Raw genomic sequence first — 24166 nt, forward strand, 5'->3', positions numbered from 1 at the left:
GATCAAGACAGAGTAGAAAAAAAGAGAAGCGGATTAACCTTTAAATGCCTGACAGTGGAATCAGTCAGTTACAAAGCAGCACATGCATCAAAGCCCAGAGAATAACTGCTTGAAAAATTTGAATTCTTCTCCAAAAGAGATGTTTTCCAGAAAAGAGGTACAGAAATCTGTCAACAATTGACATTTCTTTCAAATAGCTCTTGGAGCACCTTGGCATGATTTTAACAACTGGTTCTCCCAGACTGAACCAAGGCACCTTCAAGCCCAGCTCTAAACCTCTGATTGGTGTTACATTTTCTCCTTCTGTTCTGGCCAGGATGGAGATAACTCGCTGCATCCTCCTGCCAGTGGCAAATTCCATGCTCTCTAGCAGAAAGAGCAAACAAAGATTGCGGCAAGGGCAAGAGGGCAGGGCAGATAATTAGGGCAGCTGCCACACCTCAGCCTGCCTGTAACTCTGGATCTGAGCCACTGTGTTCCTGAGCAACGCTGGAGGCACTGACAGTCCATTTTCTCTCGGGTTCACTGGTACTCTGGGATAGCTGTGGGTGGGAAACCTAAAAGATCACTTAAATTTTTAATTAGGCTTGGACCAGTGTCAATACCTGTAAAGAGGAAAAGGATTAAAAATTCTAGTGTATAAGAGCCAAAGGATATGTTCGTTGCCAGGGTTAAGCAAGAACATGAAGGAAGATTTGTGCTTGGAACACGTACTTGCATGGATCTGGCAGTGGAGAAGAAGGAGGTTGTCACAGAGGAACTTCATTCAGCCCCTGCCCAAACCCCAGGCTCTGCTTGTACATAAGTGGGGCTTGTGGCATCACATCATCAACGTTGGCTGGGCAGCCCAAACAAGGCCCCTGCTCAATGTCCCAGAGAGCTGCTTCAGAAGCCACCAACAGCACCAGTTTTATTTATTTCCAGCCATACTTCCAAATTCTTTCTGGAGTCGTACGAAGAGTAAGCCCTTCTCAAAAAAAGCTTACAGGCCAACACTAAACAGAAAACTACTCACTTCAGCAGCTCAGCTGAAGGCCCAAGGACAGGACTGCTGAGTTCAAGGAACAGTACTGGAGATGTTTTTCAAACTTCAAGCCTTTACCTTGGACTGCCCTAATTTTATTGGATCGCTTTTGTGCTGCATTCTGGACCCTCCTGCTGTCTGCTCCTCTGCATCAGCTTATCTTGTCTGTTTGAGAATCATCATATTATACTTCATAGAGTTTTTACTTTGGAAGGAACTACTGCTGGTAAAGAGGACTGCTGCCTGCTGAACATCCAAGGTATGTGGAACATCAGGGAGGGTGTCACTTGGGTTTTATTATAATATTTTGTTCCACAGACACAGTATTTTATATACATATTTTTTATATTTATGTGTGTATTTTCATAACACTCACCTATGTAGGAGATATCCATCTTCTCTTTAATACCCACTTGCTCTCAGTCTGCTCTTGGCAGATTTGTCCTGTGTTTATAAAGCATTGTAGGGCTCTGTTTGACCGTTCCTCCTTTAAAAATATGAAATATCACATAAGCTCAAGATGTCTACTCATGAGAGGGCTACAGCAAGAGTGTACCTACAGATTTCAATCCTCATTTTTGTTTAATAAATATACTTCTACTAAATGTACTCCTGCATTCAGGAAACTTGTCCCAAAACCGAAATCACTAAATTTTACAAAGCAAAAGCCTTTACTCTCCTTTATCTGATAGGTGTTAGCACAATATCATCATGGACTTTTCTTTTCCTTTTTGTTGTCCCTGTAGTTTCCAAACAGATAGATGGATTTTGGACTTTGGAACAGATAGTTTCCAAACATCTGTTTATGCTGTAACTGAAGACTAAAAAAAATACACCCTTGCCAAAGTAAAATACTTGTCTAGTAACTTACACAGTCATCTTATAAAAACTCTCTCTGGGTGGTGTTTCTTTAAGAAGGGCCATAAACTTAGCCTACACATACAAGGTGAGACAACTTCAATGAGAAGATGCCCAACACCTTCATGCAAATCCATGACACACCATGCATGTAGGTAAGGCTGTCCTGGAAAACAGTATTGGGTATTTCCTCCCTGATTTTCAACTCAATGGCATGGGTGACTCAAAACAGAGATTTTTATCATCAATTCTCCATCTCTTCCCTGGGGTGAAAGCTCTGAGTTGTTAGATTTATGCTTTCACATAGAATTAATTACTTCTGTGTGAGAAGTCTGGCCAATTGGATTTTTTCCAGTTGGAACCTTGTTTGGATGTGCTTACGTGAGCAAAGCACCACCCCAGTAACAATGCTCAGTCTGCACTTTTAAGAGCTGGGAAAACCTGGGAGAGGCTCTTTGCAATAGCAACTGATGCACCAGCAGTGTGTTTACAGCAAAATAATCTAACATCTGCATTTTATTCTTCATTCTACCCAAAACAATGCTCCAAGAAGACTTTATTGCTTTAAATCAGAAATTACTCAAGACATGAAAAGAATTAAAGGTCAGTGGCAAATAATGTGACCAAGTAAACAGTGTCAGAGCAAGAAAAACAGGTATTGCAAATGGGTCACATGCAGTCCTGCAAATAAGGTCAGATTGAACACCTTCTCCAAAATAAATTTACTTTTAGAGATCCTTTCAACAACATGCAATTTTATACAGCCTTTAATATTTACATAGAGAAGAAAAATAATTGGAATACCTCATGAGCAGCTGCAAGAAGTTTCCAATCATTTAAAAACTTGGTTCAAATGTTGTGAAAGACATGAAACAGCTTTTATGGCTAACAGAAGATAGAAACAATTCTCTAGAATTTCATCTTATGCCAGTGTCTATGTTTTCTATTTTATTTATTATTTTTTATTTTATTTCTTTAAAGCTAGTATTTGAAATGCCAAAGGATAAATAAGGCAGGTTTTGTAGGTGGAAGGGAAAAGGCAATAAATATTAAGGGGCAAACATGAGAGTGGAACAATCTGCCAAGGTCCTGGGCAGGCAGCTGATGTTTGAAGAGCTAATTCTAAGTTACCAGCTATGTTTAAGCACAATCTGATTTTACCATCACCTTTATTTTAAGCTAATGGTTCAGTAGCTTCACCGATGTTTTACACTGCAGTGAGTCAGTAAAACAGAACAGAAAGAGGAAGAGGGTTCTTGCTCTGCTGCATGTCATGTAATATCCACCCTTTTACAAACAAATATATCCTGTCCCCCCTAACCTTCCTGTTAGAGGAGAATTAGTATGATTGTCTCTTACCCACCTGCCATGCCAGGAAGAAGTTTTTCTCTTGGGAAATACTCTGAGCAGGGAGAAGGCAGCCAGAAGCTCGGCAATCCTCCTGTAATCCAAGGTATGGAGCTGTGCTTCTCTTAGAGTCCTCTTGCCCACTGAGGACTGTCACTCAGCCTGACAAGAAGGCACAGGAAAGGCAGGAGGTGCCAATTCCCATGGGAGCCTAAGGACAACACCAGAGCTCACACTGATCTCACTGCAGGAACACTCACACCAGGAAGTCAGAGGCACCTGGAGCAGGCTCCTGCCTCACCTTCTCTTGTGGCATGGATTATTTGCCAAATGGATTTTATGTCTCTGGATGAAATTTGAGCCCATAAAGAAGCACTGCAAATCTGAAAGCCTTGAAATGGACAGGGCATTCTAGTCTTGTTATTCTGTATCCAGTTATTATTTGACAGTAGAAGGGAAGATGATAATTAATCTGAGATTAAAAAAAAAATCATAGGTGGGGAAGAAAAGAAACCAAGCAAATGCTTCACTATTTACAGCTGAAACTCCTAAGTGTGATCTTGTGAATAGGTGTTATAACCTGGAAATGTTTTAGAAAGGCAGAATTTTGCATGTGCTGTTGGAAGCAAGTGGTAGCAAGTGTTGGTAGGTGCAAGTACCCATTCCAGTGCATGTCCTGGGAAGCTTGCATTCATTATATGGCTAAATCAGCCTTCAGATGGTTTAAAGCTTATTGTTGTTTGGTTGGTACTTGTAGCATTTTATTCTTCATCATCATTAATTTCTGAAAAGCGTAGCTTTAGGTCTGAACTAGATATATGGATATAGAGAAGCCAGAATGGCTACCAGTCATGCTAGTTACCAGTCATACAAGTGGTTCTGCACCTCCGGTCCATGTACCTCTTCAATTTAGGGCCAAATAAAGCCCCTGGTGATGAAGACACCTGACACACAAAATTGCATAGGTAACAAGACATGCAGCCCACTTAAAACACTTAAAAGTGTTTCCTTCTGACACTAGAAGTGGAAATTAAAGTATCTCAAAATTGAATATCCTTAATTTTAACAGAAATTTTATTTACTATCTTTGGTTAGTATTTGTTGCAGGTCAGAGTAAACAAGGTAAATGACAAATATCCAGTGCCCTGGATTTGCCAACTGCCCCAGTTTATCAACTGAATGCAGGAATTCTTCTGTGCTTTCATTTAAAATACAAAAGCCAGTGGGCACATTCTGCCAATAAGAAAGCTGCAATTTGTTTACACAGATTAGCAGAAAGAGCCCAGATGGGAGCCCAGGGAATTTTCACTTACAAGCAGTATCATCACTGAAGTAAGTGGTTTCAAGTTAATCTTTAATAAAATTACATTTCAATAGCATCACGAGCACTTTCACAACCAGCTGTGTACTTGAATCTCTTTTAAAACTTCTGTCTTTTGATTTGGACACTGAGCTAACAAAAATGCAAAGATCCAGGAGGAGAGTGAAAGGAAACAAAGCACTGATCAAAGGCAAATTAGATCAGCACAGAATCTGGGTTATTCCCAGGTCTAATGCAGACAAACAGAGTGTGCAGAGAACAACCTTGGTATCTACCAGGGTTGGCTTCCTCTGCAGCAGAGCCCAGCCAGCACTTTGTCAAACCCATTGCACAGGGCAGCGAACATGGATTTTGTGCAAGAGTTGAGGCCAGGCTGCCTCTGTGCTCTGTTCCTCTTTTTTTTGTCACAAGGGAATGGGGGGAGTGTTTGGTGCTGTCTCACTCATACGTGACCACTATTTCCAAAGGAAAGGGAAAGGAACTTGTGGAAGATGTTCTGCCTGACCACCACCTCAAGCATCAGATGCTGACCTTTGCCGACATAAAGAATCAAGGAGATCCTTGGGAATAAAACATGCTTCTAAAGCATGTAGGCATCTCTGCACATTTCCGGCCTTAATATTTTGCTTTTCCAGATAAGGTGGCCAATGGGTAAGTGTTGGTTTGTCACCTCCAGTCTGGTGTCTACCCTTCCCTGGGGGGAGAAAGGCATAATTCAGAGTTATTTAACTTGGGTCACTCTTTGGTCAGTCTAGAGAGGTGTGAGTGAGAACACTGAGTTTTACAGGCTTCTAGACCAAAACAGCCAGGGCCCATACCTGCACAAAGGACACATTTGGGCTGGACAGACTAACTCCAGGAGACTGAGTAAAAGCTACCAGCTGGAGTAAACACTCTGCAGATCTACAGCAAGCTCAGTCCTTTCTCAGGAAAGGACCTGGAGAGCAGGTCTTTGGGTCACATTTTGTATGTGGATGTAGGGAAGAGGAAAGTTTATGAGACACTGAGGATGCTGGACATTCCTGTGGGAGCTTTGGCTATTGCTGCCAAGTCCCCACAAGCTGACCCACACGAAAAGCAGCAGAGATGCAGCCTGGGCCAGTCAGTTGGAAGCCAATCAGGTCAAAGCTCAGTGAAAGCAGAACATGGGGACACTCCACCCTTTCTTAAATATTAATATTCAAGTTGGAGCCTCTCCTGTGAGAAAATTTCAGAATTTTTTTAAAGTTTAATAGGGAATAAAATGAGAGACAAAAATCCAGTGACGGGATGCTCCTGGCAAACAACCAAAGAACACAGATTAAGACAGTGTTATCTGTATATTGCTACAGTACAGGGGGTACATACATATTCATGTATTTCATGCATTATTCAAACATTCTTGTGAGCTTCCTGATGTTTCAGGAACTCTTGTTTGATTTTACACTCTTACTTACACTCTTACTCTGACTTATCTGCATGACATCCTGTGAGCTAAGTCCATATATTTAATTTCTTCTTGTGTTTCTGTCCTGCTGTTTCACACTCCTTGATAAGGAGTTCTTCTATAATTCTTCCCTGGTGCTCTGGTTTGTGTCACTGTTACCACTTAGAGGGGTTGGTCAGCAGCTGTGGGGGAAACAAGCATAACTGCCTTACACCATTGTTTTAGTTACACAGGAGGGTTTTAACATTTCGTGTTTTCCTAAGACCTACGATGTAATGCATTTATCACACCACTATTTCTACAAGCAATGCAGTACATACTTAAACTGGTAGATTATGTTATACTAACAAACAGCTAAATAAAGGTATATATGATACCTTATCTAAATACTTATGATCAATGCAAAAACTAATATATAAATGTGAAAACAACTATCATATTGAAGTCCTTTTTTTTTTTAACACATGCCAGATTGCTTCCCACCAAACTCCAGGATCCCTGTGCCTGTCTCAGTTACCTCCCTTTTCCTAAGGCTCAGCCTCTCAGTCCCAGAGTCCTTCTCTGTAGCCAGTGGTGTTACAATCTTTACGATTACTGGGGAGTTTCTGGTGCAGCAGCTGTCATCCTGAAAGAGAAAACGATGAGGATTACAGAGCCAGGTATGTTCCTGTCATAGAAACGCCAGGAATAAATAACTCCATCCCTGCAGCTAAATGTGCATACCTGGACACAACCTTCTTACCATTAGGTTGGTCTGTTAATATTCTTTCACTTACCAGTGCTAATTCCCAAGTTGAATAAGTAAATCGTGATTGACTTACGGTGTGTTCTCACAGCCAGATGAGCCACCTGCACACTCAGCAAACCATGAGGCTGAAATAAAACATCTGCTTGGGCACACAGGGGGCTTAGTACCTCTGTGTGAGCTTAGAGGACAAGGGAGGACTTTTTTTATTATTTTATTTTTGGGACTGCCAAACATACATCTTTCTTGATTTTCTAAGGAGAAACTGTCTATGAATCACTGAAGACATATTAATTAAAGATATTTGAAGTGTTTCACACTAGACACAAAGATACATGTGGTTATTAGTCACTAATTTGCACACATTGGTGTAAACCAAAATTTAAGGGAGCCTGGCTCAAACATTGTTACCTTATTGCACAGCTCAGCTTTTTGGATGAACATTGCCATTAAGGAATCCTTAAAACTGAGGGAATTGGGATTGTTCAACCTGGAGAAGAGAAGCTTAGGGGGGGCCTTCCAGTGCCTGAAGGGAACCCACAGGAAGGATGGAGAGAGACTCTTGACAAGGGCCTGGAGTGACAGGACAAGGGAATGGCTTCACACTGACACAAAGTGGCTTTAGACTGCATATTAACAAATTGTTCCCTGTGACAGTGCTGAGGCCCTGGCACAGGTTGCCCAGAGAAGCTGTGGCTGCCCCATCCCTGGCATTGTCCAGAAACAGGCTGGATGTGGCTCTGAGCAGGCTTGGATAGTGGAAGGTGTCCCTCAACATGGCAGGAAGGGTGCGACTGGATGATCTTTAAAATCCCTTCGAACCCAAAGCAGTCTGTGATTATTCAGGCAGTTCATTAAGCACAGAAGGGCGCTCGGGGCGCGCCCCGCTCACACAGCGCGGGGTACCCGGGGACACCCCGGAACAACGCCGGGGCCATGGCGGGGCTGACGTCACGCGCCGGGGCGGGGCACAGCCCAGCGCGACGTGTGACGTCATAGGGCGGAGCGGGACGGGTGTAGTTTGGCGCGATGTGTGGCGTCACGCGACGGGGCGGGACTCAGCTCAGCGCTGCGCTTGACGTCACGGGGCGGAGCGGGACAGGCGCGGTTCATCGCGGTGTGTGACGTGCCGGGGCGGTGCCCGCGGTGTGCCGGGGCAGCGATGGGGGCACGGCTCAGCGTGGTGAGTGCCGGCGGGCGGCCGGGATTGGGGTCCCTTCCTGCCCAACCCCGGCTCCGCCCGCAGCGCTCCGGGGCGTGGCGGTGTCCCGGCGTGTTCCCGCGGCGGTGTCCCGGGGTGTCCCGGCGTGTTCCCGCGGCGGTGTCCCGGGGTGTCCCGGCGTGTTCCCGCGGCGGTGTCCCGGGGTGTCCCGGCGTGTTCCCGCGGCCTCCCGCCGCCCGGGCACCGCGCGGTCCCGCTGCGGAGGCTCCGGGGCCGTCCCGCGGCCGCGGCGCCCGAGGCGGTGTTGGTGCCTGTGTTGCCTGCCTGGCCGGGGAGTTCTGCCCTCCCAGCTCCGCGGATACCTCTTCTTCTTATTGTTGTTGTTATTTCCGGGGTATCTGAACGCTTGTAGTGTTTTCCTCCGTCGGGATAATTTCAGACTATAGAAACGTAGGTTTAGAGTGGATATGAGGAAGAAATTGCTCCCTGTGAGCGTGATGAGGCCCTGGCACAGGGTGCCCAGAGAAGCTGTGGCTGCCCCATCCCTGGAAGCGTCCAATGCCAGGTTGGATGGGGCTTGGAGCAACCTGGAAAGGTGTCACTGCCCTCGGTGTTAGAACGTGATGATCTATAAGTTATTTGCAACACAAACCATTCCACGATTCTGTAATCATGCTTGCTGAGCAGTGGGTCTGCAGCGCTGTCATCTCTGCCACGCATCAGTACCCTCTTTTCTCAGCTGCCTGTTACGGCTCTTTGCTCCTGTGCTCAAGCATTTCTTTCTCTGGGTTTGGGAAAGGGGCAGGATGGAGCTGGATTCAACTGTGTTCGTTTGGGAGCAGCTTCTCATAAGGTGCATTGGACGGAGGAGATGAGACTGAAGCTGCAGAAGTGAAGCAATCCCGTTATCCTCTCATTGGTTTCTGAAACAGATGAGAAGAATGTTTAGCTGAGATTACTTCAAAAGCAGGGTTTTTGAAGCTGAGAGTACAAGGTTTCTCATGCAAAAGCAGGATTTGGTTTGTGTTAGGGCAGGGCAGTGCTGGGGTGTCGAGCTGGGAGCTTGTGTGTTGGACTGTGCTGTGCTCACCACACCCTGGCAGCGCAGTCTCCATGGCTTTTCTCTTTGTTATCACACAGAGGCCTCTTTCCATTAATAAAAATTCCTGCTCAGTTACTAATTCTGCCTTGTCTGTTTGCAAAGATTTGTGCAGCTGGAAATCATGAGTCACAAGGTCCCCATTTAGTGATTCCTAGGCCTTGTGGTCAGCCTGTTGCTCTCTGCTGCTGGAGGCCTGAAGCTGTGCAGTTACCTTCATTAATGTCTTTATCTGCCCTGTGTTGAGAGTATATAGGCCACTTTTGACCCAGAGAATGCTTTTCTTAGCAAGCATGACTTTTTGTCATCATTCAGCCTTCAGTTCTTCCCCTTTTTTCTGCCCACCTGGTGACAGATGTGAGTAAGAGACTAACATATCTTTGTGAAGTATTGGGTGTGCTGTTTCTTTCCAGGCCAAATCCCATGAGACTTTTGCACTAATTGACCATGATTAACAAGTCGTTTTCCGTGAGGTTTACGCTGTGTTAAAACTATTTGTCATTGCCTGACAACAGCAGCAGTATTTTTTTGTTCAGTTTAGATAGCCACATTTGGAAATGAAACCGTTTTAACTTATTAATGTCTCATGTGAAACACCTGCTGCAAAGTCAGCTTGCTATTGCCACCAGACCTCACTTGCATGTTAACTTCTCATTAAGGAGTTTAATTGCTGCTCTGTCACCTTGAACAACTTCCCTCCCTCTGCCCTTTTTTTGTGACTCAATAACAAAAGTTTTTCCCAGAGCTGCAGTAATCTGGTGGATCTACGAGAGTTAAGGAATGATCTTCCTGTCAACTTCAACTTCTTCCGAAACAACCTGTATGGAGCTTTTTCAGTATTCCCAAATAAAAGTGAAAAATGCAGTGTGTATACAGCATGGTGTGTGCCCTCAGGCTGTACACAGTGATGATACGTTTTAAACCTGTACAGTAGCATTTTAAGAAAGAATTTATGCTGTCCCACAGTTTTATTATTAATAATGTAGGAAGCTTTTTTAGCCTCCTTGAGGGACTGTCACATTCTAAAATACTGTTCAGGTCCCTTTAAAATAAAATGAAAGTGAAAGCTAAGCAGGCAGAACTTTGAGGTAATTTTTTTTTTTTTTTTTTTGCTATAGTCATGCTTTTCCCCTCTCCTCTGTTGCAGTGTTAAGTAATAAAGTATTGAGTCAAAGAGGATTTTTGTAAGTAGTTGTTTATTCTCCTGCCCCAGTGCAAAGAGGGTGGTGTGGTGTCAAGAGCATAATCTGTTCCTGTCTTATAGGGCTTCAGATGTGGGGAAAACGATGGTAAAGGGACAAGAAGGGCTGTCCCTTGGCTGTGTCCTGCAGCTTAGCTGATTTCCCAGGGAAGGGATGCTGCTCTGCAGGCACAGGTTTGTGTGGTGGTGGAAGCACCAGTGCCTGCACCCAGACTCTGGAGCTGGAGGGTGTGTGTGTGCTGCCAGCACCCGGCAGCAGCGTGGCATGGCTGGCAAAGCCCTGCTCAGCTGCCAGAGAGAGTATGGGCTCAAGTGTGAGACCTCAAATGATGGGGTGTCTGCAGCACGTGGGGTGGCCTGTGAACTGGTCTGTGCAACAGTGGCCTCTGTGTCGAGATGGCAGCAGCTGGGGAGCCTGGAGAATGGGCACACTCTGCCAGGGCAAAGCCAGCTTGTGGGGAATCCACCTCCTACACGTGTGTGTATGGAATTCCCACTCATGGACCTTCATCCTGATCGGTGCAGAGGGGAACAGGATGAGCCCATTGGTGCTGTTTGTGTGTGGCTGGCTGTGTTGGTCAGTGTGCCCAGCCACATGGTTAGGTCAAATATCAGGAAAAGGTCGTTCCCCCAAAGGGTGGTTGGGCACTGGAACTCTCCAGGGAATCCTCACAGCCCCAAGCCTGACAGAGTGCAAGGAACATTTGGACAACATTCTCAGACATAGGGTGGGATTGTTGGGGTGTCCTGCACAGGGCCAGGGGCTGGACTGGATGATCCTGATGGGCCCCTCCCAGCTCGGGACATTCTGTGATTCTGTGTGTATTTGGACGCATGTGTGACATGTCTGTGTGCCTGCTGGAGATGGGGATTCAGCCTCTCTATCAGGGTACTTGGGGATGTGGAGCTGTGACAGTCTCACTTTGTCCAGCAGCCAGTGTGGCAACCCCGTGCTGGTGTGCAAGTGCCTCAACACAGGAGTGATGCCAAGTCTTCATGAGGCAAATCTGTGTATTTGGGATGTTTTTTTATTATTATTACTATTTTTTAAGTAATGCTTCCTCTTCCTGCTCAAATAAACACGTTCTTTTTGCTGGTTAAATTGCCATGGCATGGTACCCTGTTCCTTGTCACCCAAACAACTCTCTCATTCTGTACATGTGTTTCTGTCCTGCTGCAGTTGCGTCAGGTTGTGACATACCCAATATGGCTGATCTACACCACCTTCATGAGGCTTTTCAGGAATCCCCAGCCTGCAATCACCCTGAAGGACCCAGAAGTGAAGTATGCACTGAGGCTGATTGATAAGGAGGTAGGTGCACATGCAGTGCTGAGCATGACCTTTCCATGGGTGCTGTGAAATGCTTACAGCTTCTGAAGGCTTTGGTGATGAGGAAAGGACTTCTTTATAAAAGCTCTTTGTGTGATAAAACTCAGTTCTGCAGTTCTGCAAGCAGCTTGTTTCCAAACAGTTTAGAGTGGAGAATGCTGCTTAGAAATGATCGGTCACAGGTGTCTCATGCTGTGGAGCACATCAGCAGAAATTCCCAAACTGTGCACCACTGGCTGGGCTAAGGGACACAAGTCCTGCTGTCAGGCAGAGCAGGCAGCTTTTTCATGGTCAGTGGCATTGAACAGCAGCTGTCAGAACTATTTTGACACTGGTTCCTGTTACTGGATTGATGTACTGTAACGTGTTACAGGAAGAAAGGTGTTCAAGTCATGCAGTCCTCACAGCACCTGAGCTGTCTCAGCTCCTCTTTCCCTCTGTTATAAGTAAAGCCTCCTGATACAAAATTAAATTCTTGCTTAAGTGGTATACCAGAGGAAAGTCATAATGCTTTCAGGGGTGGATCTTGCCATCAGAAATTGGTAACTAAGCTTGTGGGAAGTGCCACCAAAGCCACCAAAGTTGCAAAGTCAGGATTTCCCTTGGATAAACCCACCATCAAAACCATGAGAGAGAAATCTTGGCTTTTCAGGTGTAATGACACACCTGAGGATATTTTTAGTGTTGACTTTTTAAAGCTATGAGCCATTCAGGAATTTATCAGAAGACTTTGGACTGGAACAGAGCTTCGTTTGAGGTTTAGAGGGTGTACTGATAGCTTGGCTTTCACTGGTTCTGTCAAAGGAAACAAAAAAAAAAAAATACTATCATTTTGAGCCCTGGGCTTTTGGGAACTGGAAGCTTCCCTGTGGCTTGGGCTGTGCTGCATTGCTGATTTTATTTCCCAGGTGCACTGCAACCACACTGTTACTATAGTCTTCTTACTTCTCATGAGGTCAGGAAAGGCTAAGGGAATTGGAATTGTTCAGGCTGGAGAAGAGAAGGCTTTGGGGTGACCTCATTGTGGCCTTCCAATACTTGTGTTTAGTCTCCTCAACTTTAATTGATGATTAAGTGGGAATTCAGAGCTTTGTTCTTTCTGCATGCAGCATTATTGGCAAAATCCAGTGATTATTTCAATACAGTGCTGAAATTTCCATACAGAAACAGCAGCAGTCAGAGTGAGAGCAGCAGTGTGAAGTCCACATTAGTTGTCTTTCTGAAGGAATTTTCAGTGGCAGTTACTGCTCCTGAGTACACATAAGTACAGAGAAGCCCTTTTGAGGCTGCCAATCAGTTCCCTTCTCCTTCAGAATTTGCCTTAAAATAAGGTACTGTGAAGAAAATTTCATCTGTATGACCATAGTAAGGAAAGATGAGACAAACTGTGAGGAAGAAATTAATCTCCATTGGTTACTTTAAAAACAGTTAAGCAAACAAAATAAGGGTTACAAAACCCTTAAAAACAGAAAGTCACTGGATGAGGCATTAAGCTGTATGCTGTTTTTTGGTTTTTGTTTTTGTTGTGTTTTTTGTTCCCATGAATGTGACCTGATTTTTCAAACATAAAACTTACATAAGAAATAATATTTAATTACTTATTGCCAAAATTTTATTCAAGGTGTGACTTTCTTAATAAAGATTAGACTAATTATCCCAGCAGGGCTGCGTATATTGTCATAATTTTGTTCATATCTAAATACTGCTCTTTTCAATTTCATTTATGGATTAATTCAGTTTTTACAGGGAAAATACTTTTAAGGACCTTACCATAGCAAAAGGAACCAGGTTGCTACTTCCACTGAAATGATTAATTAATCTGATTTTGAGAGATGAAAATCAGAGTACTTTGGCCTTGAACTGCTGCATATTTAAACTTGAAATGAGAATTGAAGAGCTAATTAATTTTTATCTTGTGGCCTTCGCACAGAAGGCAGTGTAAATATCCATAATATTTGGAAAGTTATCACTTAGTCTTAATCTGCACACAAGTATCATTAAGTGTCATTAATTCTTAATCTCACTGGATGCCAGACTTGTCTTGTTTTAGACATAAATCGCAATCATTAAATCCCAGCAACAGAGGTGACTTCTTTTGATTTTCCTCTTTCAGGAAGTTAGTCATGACACAAGGAGATTTCGATTTGCTCTCCCTTCCATGGAGCACGTTCTGGGTCTCCCTCTAGGTATGTTCCTTGTGAAGGATCCAAGTGTTGCTTGCATTAATTATACTATAAGAGATTTTGTTGGGGCGTTTTCCTTATGTTTTGAATTTGGAATACTGCTCATGTGGCTGGAGCTGTTACTGAGAGCTCTGCAAGATTATCCTTGCTGTGAGTAGTCTGCAGGCTCTGAAGTGCAGTGTATGTGAGTGAACATCCAGCTTGTTTCTGTGGAGAGAGTAAGAACAAACACAGGTCTTCACTTGTACTTTTCCAGTCTCAGCTTTCCAGCATGTGTTATTCCTGTGGGGCTGAATCCCTGCAGTCCCTTTCCATGCCCTGAGGCACCACTCTCATCCACTTCTCTAACTCATGCGGTTTACCAGATGATCTACTTACTTCTGAATTTCGTGGAGCTTTTGAATCACCCAGGGGTAGCTGTTTCCAAAGGCCCTGCCACGTGGTGTGGTGCCTTCCATAACAGCTTAGTGCCATTGTTTCCTCCTGCTTGTATAAAGAGCATTTAATTGTGATTTGTGTTTAATAGGACTTCTGCTTTAACAAGCTGTTGCACTGATCCCTGGCTCCTGTGCTTTGTGGTTGTTGTAAACCCTTTTTCAGGTGTTAAGTTCCTCTTGTTTGGGGTGTTAAAAATCTCTTGTATCGGGATTTGAGAGAGAGATGGGACCACTTAAAGACTTTTCAAAGCATGATTTATTCTTCTTTTATGGTCTCATGAAGGAGTAAGTGTGTCTTTTCCTTATTCACCAGGTATTCTTAGTCAGTGGTCACAAGACCACAGGTTACAGGGTCCTTTAAAGGTTAATTAGCCAATAAACTAAACTAAAGCCACAAAAGAATGTTTCTACTCTCACAGCAATTGGTAATTATTTTGTTTTATACTTCTTTGCTGCAGTGCAGACTTTTTTAGCCAATCATAATGACACACAAGACTACTTGTTATACCTTAAGTTTCTTATTATCTTTATAACTGCTTATATATCTTAACTTTAAAACCTTAAAATTTTCCACTAAGCTTAATGTCTTTTCTATCTGAACCCACATTCTTGCTTACGATTCTAAATCTGGAAGCCTTCTCCAAGGTCTTAAATCAGACCCTGTGTTCATGTCTATGTCTGAGCTTGCATTTAGAAGATCTTGAGAGCTTTCTGTGCTTGGAATTCCCACACTATTGATCTTTTTAGTAGCCATGAAAGCAAAGCTCCTTTCCCTGGCTTACCCAAAATGGACATTGAGGAATGGTTTGCAGAGTGAGTCTGGGGAAGCAGAGAGAGCTGAAAGCTGCAGAGGATGGAAAAGCAGCTGGGAACAGCAGAACTGCAGTTGGGTGGCAGATGCTGTTTAGTCCAGCGCCAGCATTTGCTTTATATCACCTAAAACACTGAAAGCTTAATTCTGAGGGAGATGGTTGTATGTGGCACCATGCAGAGGCTGCCAACTTATGTCCTGTCAGGGTGGGGTAAAGCTCTAACAGGTGACGGTCTAAGGCACATTTTCTCTCTGGGAGGGGCACCTTTTCTGCTTTGTGCCAGTTCTTGTGAGGTGGGCCCCAGTAGCAGCCCCACTGTCTAGGCTGACAGTCTGCAGTGGTCACCAAGGGTCTGTGGGTCTGTGCCTGCAGCCACTTCTGCCCTAGAGGAGGAACAGGAGCTCCCTGCTGCAGCTCCCTCCTGGTCTGTCCTAGCAAGATGTCTACAGGCTTTGCTGGGAGGGTTACTGGAATATGACATCCGTGTACAACTGCAGGTGAGTTATGGTTGCTCATTCCCCAAGTCACCAGGCAGCACATCTTCCTTCACCTAGCCTTCCTTCACCTTCAGTTCCTTCTGAAGTAGGGAATTAACCATGCCTGAAGGGTCAGCTGCTTCTGGAGCTAATGTAATATGGTCATTATGATAATTTGCAAACCAGCTCCTGGTAAAATTCCCTCTTTTTGGTCCCAGCAGAGGAGCTGCGCTGTCATTGGAGATGCTTTGTTCCATTGACCTAATGGTGATAAAACGAACAAAACTCAAAATCTCTCCTTCCCCTCCTGGTTAATCTTCAGTTGGGGGTCTTCAGAATGCTGGAATTCCATAGGAAAACCTTCCATAGAAGTTAGTTCTTTTCTTGTTTTTTCAGAAAAAAAAATATGTAGACATTGAGAAGAGAAATGGTTGTAGAGAGCTCAGAGGATGGATATGTGACAGATGGAAACATGATCGCTGCATTCACATGTTAAGCTGGAGGAATGGCAGGGTTAGAAAAGTCCTTTGTGTCTAGGCAGCCTTATCAAAGGTAGCTGGAGAGCTCCTGGAAGACATGAGGGATCTGTGGTCAAAGCAAGAACAATTACAAACTCAGTTTTAACTAAACTGTGGCAGTTTACAACTAATACATTAATAAAGATGTGTGAACAGCATTGGACAGTTTTCCCCTCCTGTGTCCCTTTTATTTGTCTGTTTGGGAGAGACAAATCCCACGTTTTGAAAGATCTCAGGTACAGTTCAGGCTTTGGTAAATGTAAATGTATGAAGTTATGATTGACACACAGAATTAGCAGTGGAGTTGTCTGTCCTTCCAGGTAGATCTCTGCATGGCTAGCAACTCTGGCAAGGTGTTGCAGTGTCAGGAAAATAAGAAAGGAAGAAGTGATGCCCCAAAATAAGGTAGTTAGAGCTTTGAGGCTGCATTTCAGTCCATACCAACTCGGCACATCCACCGAAAGAAAAATATTTTGAAAGAAAACTAGGTTTTGGGTTTTTTTTTTTCCCTGCAACAGGGCAGCACATCTACCTGTCTGCACGGATTGATGGAGCTCTGGTTGTGAGACCTTACACTCCAGTTTCCAGTGATGATGACAAGGGCTTTGTGGATCTTGTTGTCAAGGTGAGAATGTCATGCTCCCTTCTCAGGCTGGGCAGCTTCTGAGCCACCTTTGCAGTGCCTTTATGTTAAATTTGGTGTGCTGGCTTCTCTTCAGGAATGTGCCATTACCTACAGTCCACATGGCATTTTGCAGGCACTTCTTTAGTGAGGGTGTCTCATGAGATGCTGCGTCATTTTCCACCCTCTGTGTAGATGTTCATATGCTTTTTAATCTTTCTGGAATAAGGAATTAACCTTGACTGAATGGGCAGCTGCCTCCGAAGCTAATGGAATTTTTGGTCATCATGATCACTGAGAGTGGTGATCAGTATCATTACTGATCCAGGCAGTGGGAATGATTGATGTAATTGGTAAGAATGTAATCTTAACTTGTGATAACGTAGTCTCATTTTGCCTCTCAGTAGCTAGACTACCTATCATTTAAAGATGTTAGGAATTTGAAATATTAATATCTGCACTGGATTTCCTCTTAGAATTTTGCTTAGAAGTTTGGAATCGCAGTGGTTTGGGTTTTTCCTTTATTTTTCTACCTTTTTAACTTGGGTATAAATTGTGTTGATTATTATCTGTTATCTGAATATTTTCTGTGTTGCAGAACTACAGTGGAGAAATCACTGGTCTTTGTCCAAAAATTGTGGCAGGAGTGGCATTTTGATCTTTTGTCAGTCAGACATTGCATTTCTTTATGGAGTAATTGTGTTCTTTGCATGAGGAATATTTGTACCTAAAAATTTGAAGGGCACATAGCCTTCTCTGAGCTGTGAGATTGAACTACTTCATTTTTGTTCTTAACAGGTCTACTTCAGAGGTGTCCATCCCAAGTTTCCTGATGGGGGAAAGATGTCTCAATACTTGGACAGCCTGAAAATAGGGGACACCATTGACTTCAGAGGACCAAGTGGCCTCCTTGTGTACAAAGGAAAAGGCAAGACCAGTTTGGAAGATAGAACAGATACATACAGATAGAACAGATAGATAGAACAGTATAGGAAATAGGTCTTATTACTATAGAAGTGCTTTTTATTGACGCTGTTCTCAAGTAAGGCATGGGTTTTTTCCATGCTTATATGGACATAGTTCATACACTGACAAAAACACTGGGTATTTGCACTGTCCACTGCTGATTTCCCAAGTAAAAATGAACTTTATGAGTAGGCATTACTTTTATGTCAATGTAAAATACCTCATGTTAGTATAATGCAGCCACAAATGCGTCACAAAAACCTTCTGGCAGTTTTGTGTGAAGCAGAACTCTGACGCGTGTTTTTTCAGAGCTTTGTATGTAGCATTCATGTTATCGTGGCTGAAGAGAGCTGTGAATACAACACAACATTTTGGGGAGTTTCAGACTCTGTTGTGTTTGGCTGAAATGGGCTAATCAGTTCAAAAAGAGAAAAATTTAAAAAACCCCACTATGCTGAATATTTTATGTTTTCCCTTAAAATAATCTGCTCAGGGGAAATAAACTCTCAGAGCAGAGTGATTCCTTAATGTCCAACTGTTTCCAGAATCTTGGCTTGTGTATATCACTGGGGGTATAGGATGTGAGCAAATTGAAATACAGGTGGAGTGTATGTAGGCTGTGGTCAGGGATAAGTCATAACCCATATCAGTGTCTGGTGTTACCACCTCACATCTTAAAATTATCTTTCAGGATTGCTATAGTTCAGGACATCTTCACCTTTTCTGTTCTCTGGGAGAGAGGGGTGACAGGGCTGAAACTAAGTTAATTTAGCAGGATGTGCTGGAAAGGGATAACAGGAGGTGTTTCCTGCTTGCTTCAGTGTTTCCCATATCTTTCTCTCTTCAGGCAAGTTTGATATTCGGCCAGAAAAGAAAGCTGAACCAGTTACCAAGACAGTGAAATACGTGGGGATGATTGCAGGCGGGACTGGTAGGTACCAGTAAAGATTCATCTGTGCTTTCTGACAGCTGGTAGATGCATATGGCTCACATTTTCCCACTTGTCCCTTATTTACTCCCCATCCTCACATCACGGACCTGCCTCTCTCTTCCAGGGATAACACCGATGCTGCAGATTATTCGTGCAATTATAAAGGACAAAGATGACCCCACCACTTGCCAGCTGCTGTTTGCTAATCAGGTAATTCTGTCCTTTTTTTCTGTTTGTAGTGTTTTACTTACCTAGTAGGACTCCTCTCAGCAAAAAAAATGACAGAGATACAAACCCTGAGGGGAGAAGTGAACTGAAATGTTGGAAACCTCCCCTATAAAAGCACTGTGACAAATTGAGGTTTTAGCATTACTACAGAAATGTTTGCTAATGTTTGCCTTCCTGTGACTCATTGCTCTGTTTCTAATCCAGTTTATGAATGTTAAAGCTCTGCATTCCTTTGTGCAAGTTGTTAATTGTTTGGGCAGACTTTCAGAGCCGTCTTTCTTGGTGGAAGCATGAAAGGGGTGGACATTTGTCTCTTTCAGCAATTTTAACTCCCCAGCTTTGCAGCAGTGTTTGTCTGTGCAATCTTTCTGTCTGAGGACATCTTGGTTGAGACTAAAACTAACTGTGGTCCCCCAGCAGGTCCCTCAGTTACAGAGCTATGATTCTTCTTGGCTGTCTGCTTTCACTTCCGTACCCTCTGTCAGTTTTTTACGTGCTTCTCTTGCTCCTTGAGGTGTGGCATCCTGAATGCTGGCCAGAGGGAAGCTCTCTCATCCATGGAATCTTTGCAAGAGAGATTTCTTGGATAGCCCAAATGTTGGTGTGCTGCTGGGCACCTGATGGTCTTCCGCTGTGAATCTTTCTGCTTTTTAAGTTCTCCCTCTAATGAACATTTGTGTCTGGATTATGAGTCATTATTTGTGGTGAGCTTCACTTCATGCTTGTGGTTTTTAGCTTCTTTAGGCTCTTCTCTACTTTTCTTCTCATATTCAGTGTGTGCTCATTTAATTTGTAGGCCGTATCTAGGCCTACAGAAAAGATGGAGAGAGGCTCTTGACAAGGGCCTGAAGTGACAGGACAAGGGGGAATGACTTCACACTGACAGGAGTAGGTTTAGATTGGATATGAGGAAGGAATTGTTCCCTGTGACAGGGGTGAGGCCCTGGCCCAGGTTGCCCAGAGAAGCTCTGGCTGCCCCATCCCTGGAAGTGTCCATACTGGATGGGGCTTGGAGCAACCTGAGGGATAGAACTGGAAAGGCTTTAAGGTTCCTTCCAACCCAGGCAGTTCTGTGATTACCTGAGTTATAACCTGAGGTTTTTCAGCCCAGGAGCTATGATCCATGTACTGAGGTTCCCTGTTCTGAGGAGCCCTGCCAGTGCTCTCTGCTGCTGGCTCAAGCCCTTGGATTTGGCATTAAGTGCAGTGGTATCAGCACAGGAGGGCCAGGATTTGCTAGGAATTATTCAGAATGGCTAACACAGGGCTGTAGCTGCTTTAGTAGCATGGGAAACCCACTGCAGCTAGGAAGGAGGGCCTGGGAAACAGTTCCCTGCCTGCTAGCCACAGCCTATGGAAACATCAGCCCCTGGCTTTAAAGAGGGGACGCAGTAACTCCACAAATAGAAAGCAGTTTTGAAAAATATTTTAAAGTATTTACAACAGCGTACATGGGCTCCTACTGTGCTTCTGGCTGGCACACTTTGAGTTGACCCAAGCCAGCAGGAGTTTTTCTTGAGCACCCACAGCTGCAGATCCAGGAACAACACCTTCTCTGGAGTAGCTGCTGCACATTCCTCCTTATCCCCACAGTTACAGACTTGGAGGCGACCTCCATGCCAAATTACTGTGCCTGCAGGCGATGGCAGCACTTTCTGTCCCTACCCTTTTCCTTCCTGCCCAGGCTGCAGCTGCTCTTGGGGAAATAAGGCTTTCCTTTGGCCTTCAGTCATGCTACATCAGGGAGGAGCTGAACTTGATACCCTAAGTAATGTTTATTGTTCCAACTAGAACTTGATACCCTTTTGGTTGTTTGTTCCCCATGCTTTTTAAAAACCAAACAGTCTCCATATGGCAGTGCTCATGATACTCAAATTGGCAAAGGTGAAAAACCTGGTATTTCTCTGTCTGGATGGCACAGTATGAAGGGGTAGGGAGATATTTCTGTGCAGTCATAGTTAGTTTTTTGATGTAATAGTGCTAAAAAGGGCTTTATTCTTCTGATTCCCTGATTAAGTGATGGTTCTGCTTTGTTTTATTTGTGGAGGGAAGGCATTGCGTGGTCAGGATTTGGGAAAGTTATGAGCCTTTTATTAGCTCTGCCACAGGCTAGATGTGGAAATAACTTGGGTTTGGTCTCTTCAGTCTTTAAAACAGAGTTGAATCACCTCTTCCATCTCTCAGGGCTGTGCAGTAGCTGCTGCTCTGTGGCCATCTGAGGGCTGCACTCACATGCAGGGTGTGATCACTGTTTTCCTTGTCCTGCAGACTGAGAAGGATATCCTGTTACGTTCTGAGCTCGATGAGATCCAGGCTCAGAATCCCAGTCGCTTCAAGTGTTGGTACACGCTGGACACAGCACCTGAAAGTAAGACCTGAAGTGCCACTTCATGTGAAACTCCTGAATATTATTGTGCTTTCCAGGGGACATGCTGTGTCATGTGTGTTTCTGAGCTTCATGATTCATTTATTGCTTAGTGAATGTCTGCATCCAGTAGCATCATTCTCCACACAGGGATGCACACAGGGTCAGGTGTAAGCAGAGAAGTGTTTCCGAAGCTCACCTCAGGCCAGTGTCAGTGCAGTGTTCTTCCCATGGCTACACCTGATTATTTGCCATTGTCTCCTGTGGAGGGTGACCTTTTTTTCTCCTTCCCCACAGACATAAATATAACATGTTATCCTTGTGTTTGGAGTCTCCCTGAGGCAGCTGCAGTACCAGAGGCACTGTGTAGCTCACAGGCACAGATCCCTGCCTGAACTTGCTGAACAAGGTTGAGGAAGAGAAGGCTAAACATTCCTCATGGTTTACCTTCCTTACCATTCCATGCCCACCCACATCAGGATAGATTCACACTTGTATTCACTGGGAGTTTGGGGCAGAGTAGGAAAAGCCATATGCCTCCTCTTCCTTGTGAAGAATACACCTCTGGTATGCTGAGGGAAGGGATTTGCCCTCCCCACAGTCTGTTGATGTATCATCCACTGCAATTAGTGTTCTCCTGTAATTTCTGATTGCCATTCTTTCTTTTGGGGAAATTGTGAACTGAGCTTAGCAGTTGGGATAAAAGTTCCTCCTTGGACCTCCTCAAGACTGTTCTGCAGACTTTCACTATCATATATGAAATCTGACCAAAACTGAGAAAAAAAAACGTGTCAGTCTTATGGTGCCCAAAAGTTTGGGTTATCAGCAGCAAAAGTTTGTTCTGCATCCAGAGCTGGAGATGTGATGGTTAAACCTGAATCCCAGTAAAACCGACTGTCACTGTGTTCCAGCTGGGAACAAATTCTTCAGCAGGATTTCTCCTTTCTAAAGTGATTTGTATCTCTCTTTTCCTCCTTTTAACATCACTCCCCTTCCCCTACTTTCATTTTTTTATAACAGATTGGGATTACAGCCAAGGATTTGTGAACCAAGAGATGATCAGAGACCACCTGCCCCCACCTCAGAACGATGTTCTGATCCTCATGTGTGGACCTCCTCCAATGATCCAGTATGCTTGCATTCCCAACCTGGACAAACTGGGCTATGCCAAGGACATGAGGTTCTCCTTCTAAACACGACTGTTATTCAGGGATCTTGTGTAGAAGGGAAGGAAAAAAAACATTTAATGGGGAACAGGACAAAGTTACAGAGGTGGCTGATGCACAGCGATGTGAAAATTCATTTACATTAAAAATGCTTCATATTTTCAGGCTCTCTGGCAAGTAAGACACATAACTGTGCTAAACCTGTGTGTAGAGAGGTGGTGATGCCTCGTGCTCTGTGTTGTGTGCTCATGTCCTGGGAGGACAGTGCAGCTGTTCAGGGCAGCACACACTCATTTATGCTTTTTCTTAGTGCTGTAATCAAGTGGCAGTAATATCCTACTTCTAACACTGTGCATACCCAGGATTTTATTCAGTATGAACTATGAAAACAATGAAAAGTGTTGGATTATTCACCTTGTTTATGCAAAATTGTAATCCTTACAGAGCTCTGAGGGCCAGGAGTGTTTGCCTTGTACCCATAACCTTTGCAACATCAGTTTAAAGATGCTTGTTGAGTTGAAGTATGCCAATTAACCATTTATGACTGAAGGTGTTGCAGCTGCCTCGTTAATCAAAATAGAGAGGTAGGCAGTGATTAAAAAATGGGTTTCCTTTGTATTTTGGAATAACCTCTCTTAAGTGCAAACACTTTTCCATCTGGTCGCAGTTCTCATCCCTGGGCAACGAAAGAAACTTCAGAAGGTGGCTTTGGGTACTGTTCCACAAGTACCTTGAATTTTTTCTTGATAATGTATGGGATACTTAAAAAAAACTTCTTAATTTTGTATTTACTCCTAAGTACTGTGTGATGGAATGGGAGTACAAACGCAGTTCTTCTGCATGCCCTGTGCAGTGAAAAAAAATGCTGGGTGATAACTGGATGAGATTTTCTTGTTAATTGTTTCCCAGAGATGGATTTGGACTGAAGGAAGCCCAGGTTTCATTGCCAGGAGGGTTTTGGCAGACAGCCCTGCTCTGGGTGCAGTAGCACCTGATCACCTCCGTGTCTTGATCAAGCAAATCTCCCCAGGGTTTGCTTGGTAAGGATGCACGGGAATAGCCTTAAATCACAGAACTGACAGCAAATTCAAGTGTCTCACTGAGTCTAAAACTGTTTCCTAGAAGCTGTTTACTACAGCTTTAATTTTTATTTTTTTCTTAATATCCTTTTTTTACAGCAGCCTTTTACCTAGTTTTTAGGACACAGCAGGCATCTTCTGCCTGCAACCTTCTGCTTCTGACCAGCAGAGATTCTGCTGAGGTTAGAGGTGTCCTGCAAGGAGTCTAGGAAACTAAAATCTTTGTTCTGGTGATGACATCAGAGTGACTGAAAGGACATTTAGTCATGTATGAAGTACTTGGGTGCTGAGATAGTTACAGGTGTCAGTGTACAATAGCAATTTTTAAAGATTGGGTAGGAATTTGAGGTTATAGCTCACTGTGTTTTCTTTTGTGCCCGTACCACAAATGGGTACTGTGTATTTAAAAGGTTCATTTTTCAGCAAGAATTAAAAGTCAAAAATGCTGCAGTTAATTTAAGGAACCTCAACTAGGTTCCTATTATCAACTAGATAATATTGTTATTAATTTTACTAATTTGACATTTGCCTCAAGTCTTGAATTTTTGATGTGTGCTTCTGAAACTTGTTCTTTAATACTGTGCTCCGAAGTTTAAATACTACTCAATTTTTCAAGTTTTAGTCTCTTTTTTGGAAGGCAAAAAGCAGAAATATGAGAGAAGTGGTCTTACTGCTGGTCTGTATCACTGTGGGATATGCATAGATTTTTTTTTTTTTCCATCAGTGTGTTTGCCAAAGTCATTCCCATCCTTTTTTATCCTGAATAAAGTTTTGGAAAGCTGAGTTTCATGAGAACTGGTTCATATTTTGATTATTCTTAACTGGGAGTTTCCCTTGAAACCAAAATCAGTGGGTAAACACAACATGGTC

General features: G+C 43.7%; 1 protein-coding gene across 1 annotated transcript; it reads left to right on the forward strand.

Annotated features, from left to right (window-relative positions):
- The first annotated feature begins 7777 nt into the window (after nt 1-7777).
- LOC131573000 (NADH-cytochrome b5 reductase 3-like) lies at nt 7778-24079 on the forward strand. The gene is made up of 9 exons (XM_058826494.1): nt 7778-7904; nt 11364-11495; nt 13627-13699; nt 16458-16564; nt 17360-17489; nt 18375-18458; nt 18583-18668; nt 20955-21054; nt 22072-24079. The coding sequence occupies exons 1-9, from the start codon at nt 7884-7886 to the stop codon at nt 22242-22244; spliced, it is 906 nt and encodes a 301-aa protein (XP_058682477.1). The 5' UTR covers nt 7778-7883; the 3' UTR covers nt 22245-24079.
- The last annotated feature ends 87 nt before the right edge of the window (nt 24080-24166 follow it).

Source organism: Poecile atricapillus, chromosome Z (genome assembly GCF_030490865.1).
Source record: "Poecile atricapillus isolate bPoeAtr1 chromosome Z, bPoeAtr1.hap1, whole genome shotgun sequence".
NCBI classification, from domain to species: domain Eukaryota; kingdom Metazoa; phylum Chordata; class Aves; order Passeriformes; family Paridae; genus Poecile; species Poecile atricapillus.

Bases quoted from the DNA above. Each gene is read 5' to 3' on its own strand.
- LOC131573000 (XM_058826494.1), top strand. From the start codon at position 7,884: ATGGGGGCACGGCTCAGCGTG. The intron at 7,905-11,363 runs GTGAGTGCCGGC...GTCCTGCTGCAG, and splicing joins TGGGGGCACGGCTCAGCGTG to TTGCGTCAGGTTGTGACATA. The intron at 18,459-18,582 runs GTAGGTACCAGT...TCTCTCTTCCAG, and splicing joins GATGATTGCAGGCGGGACTG to GGATAACACCGATGCTGCAG.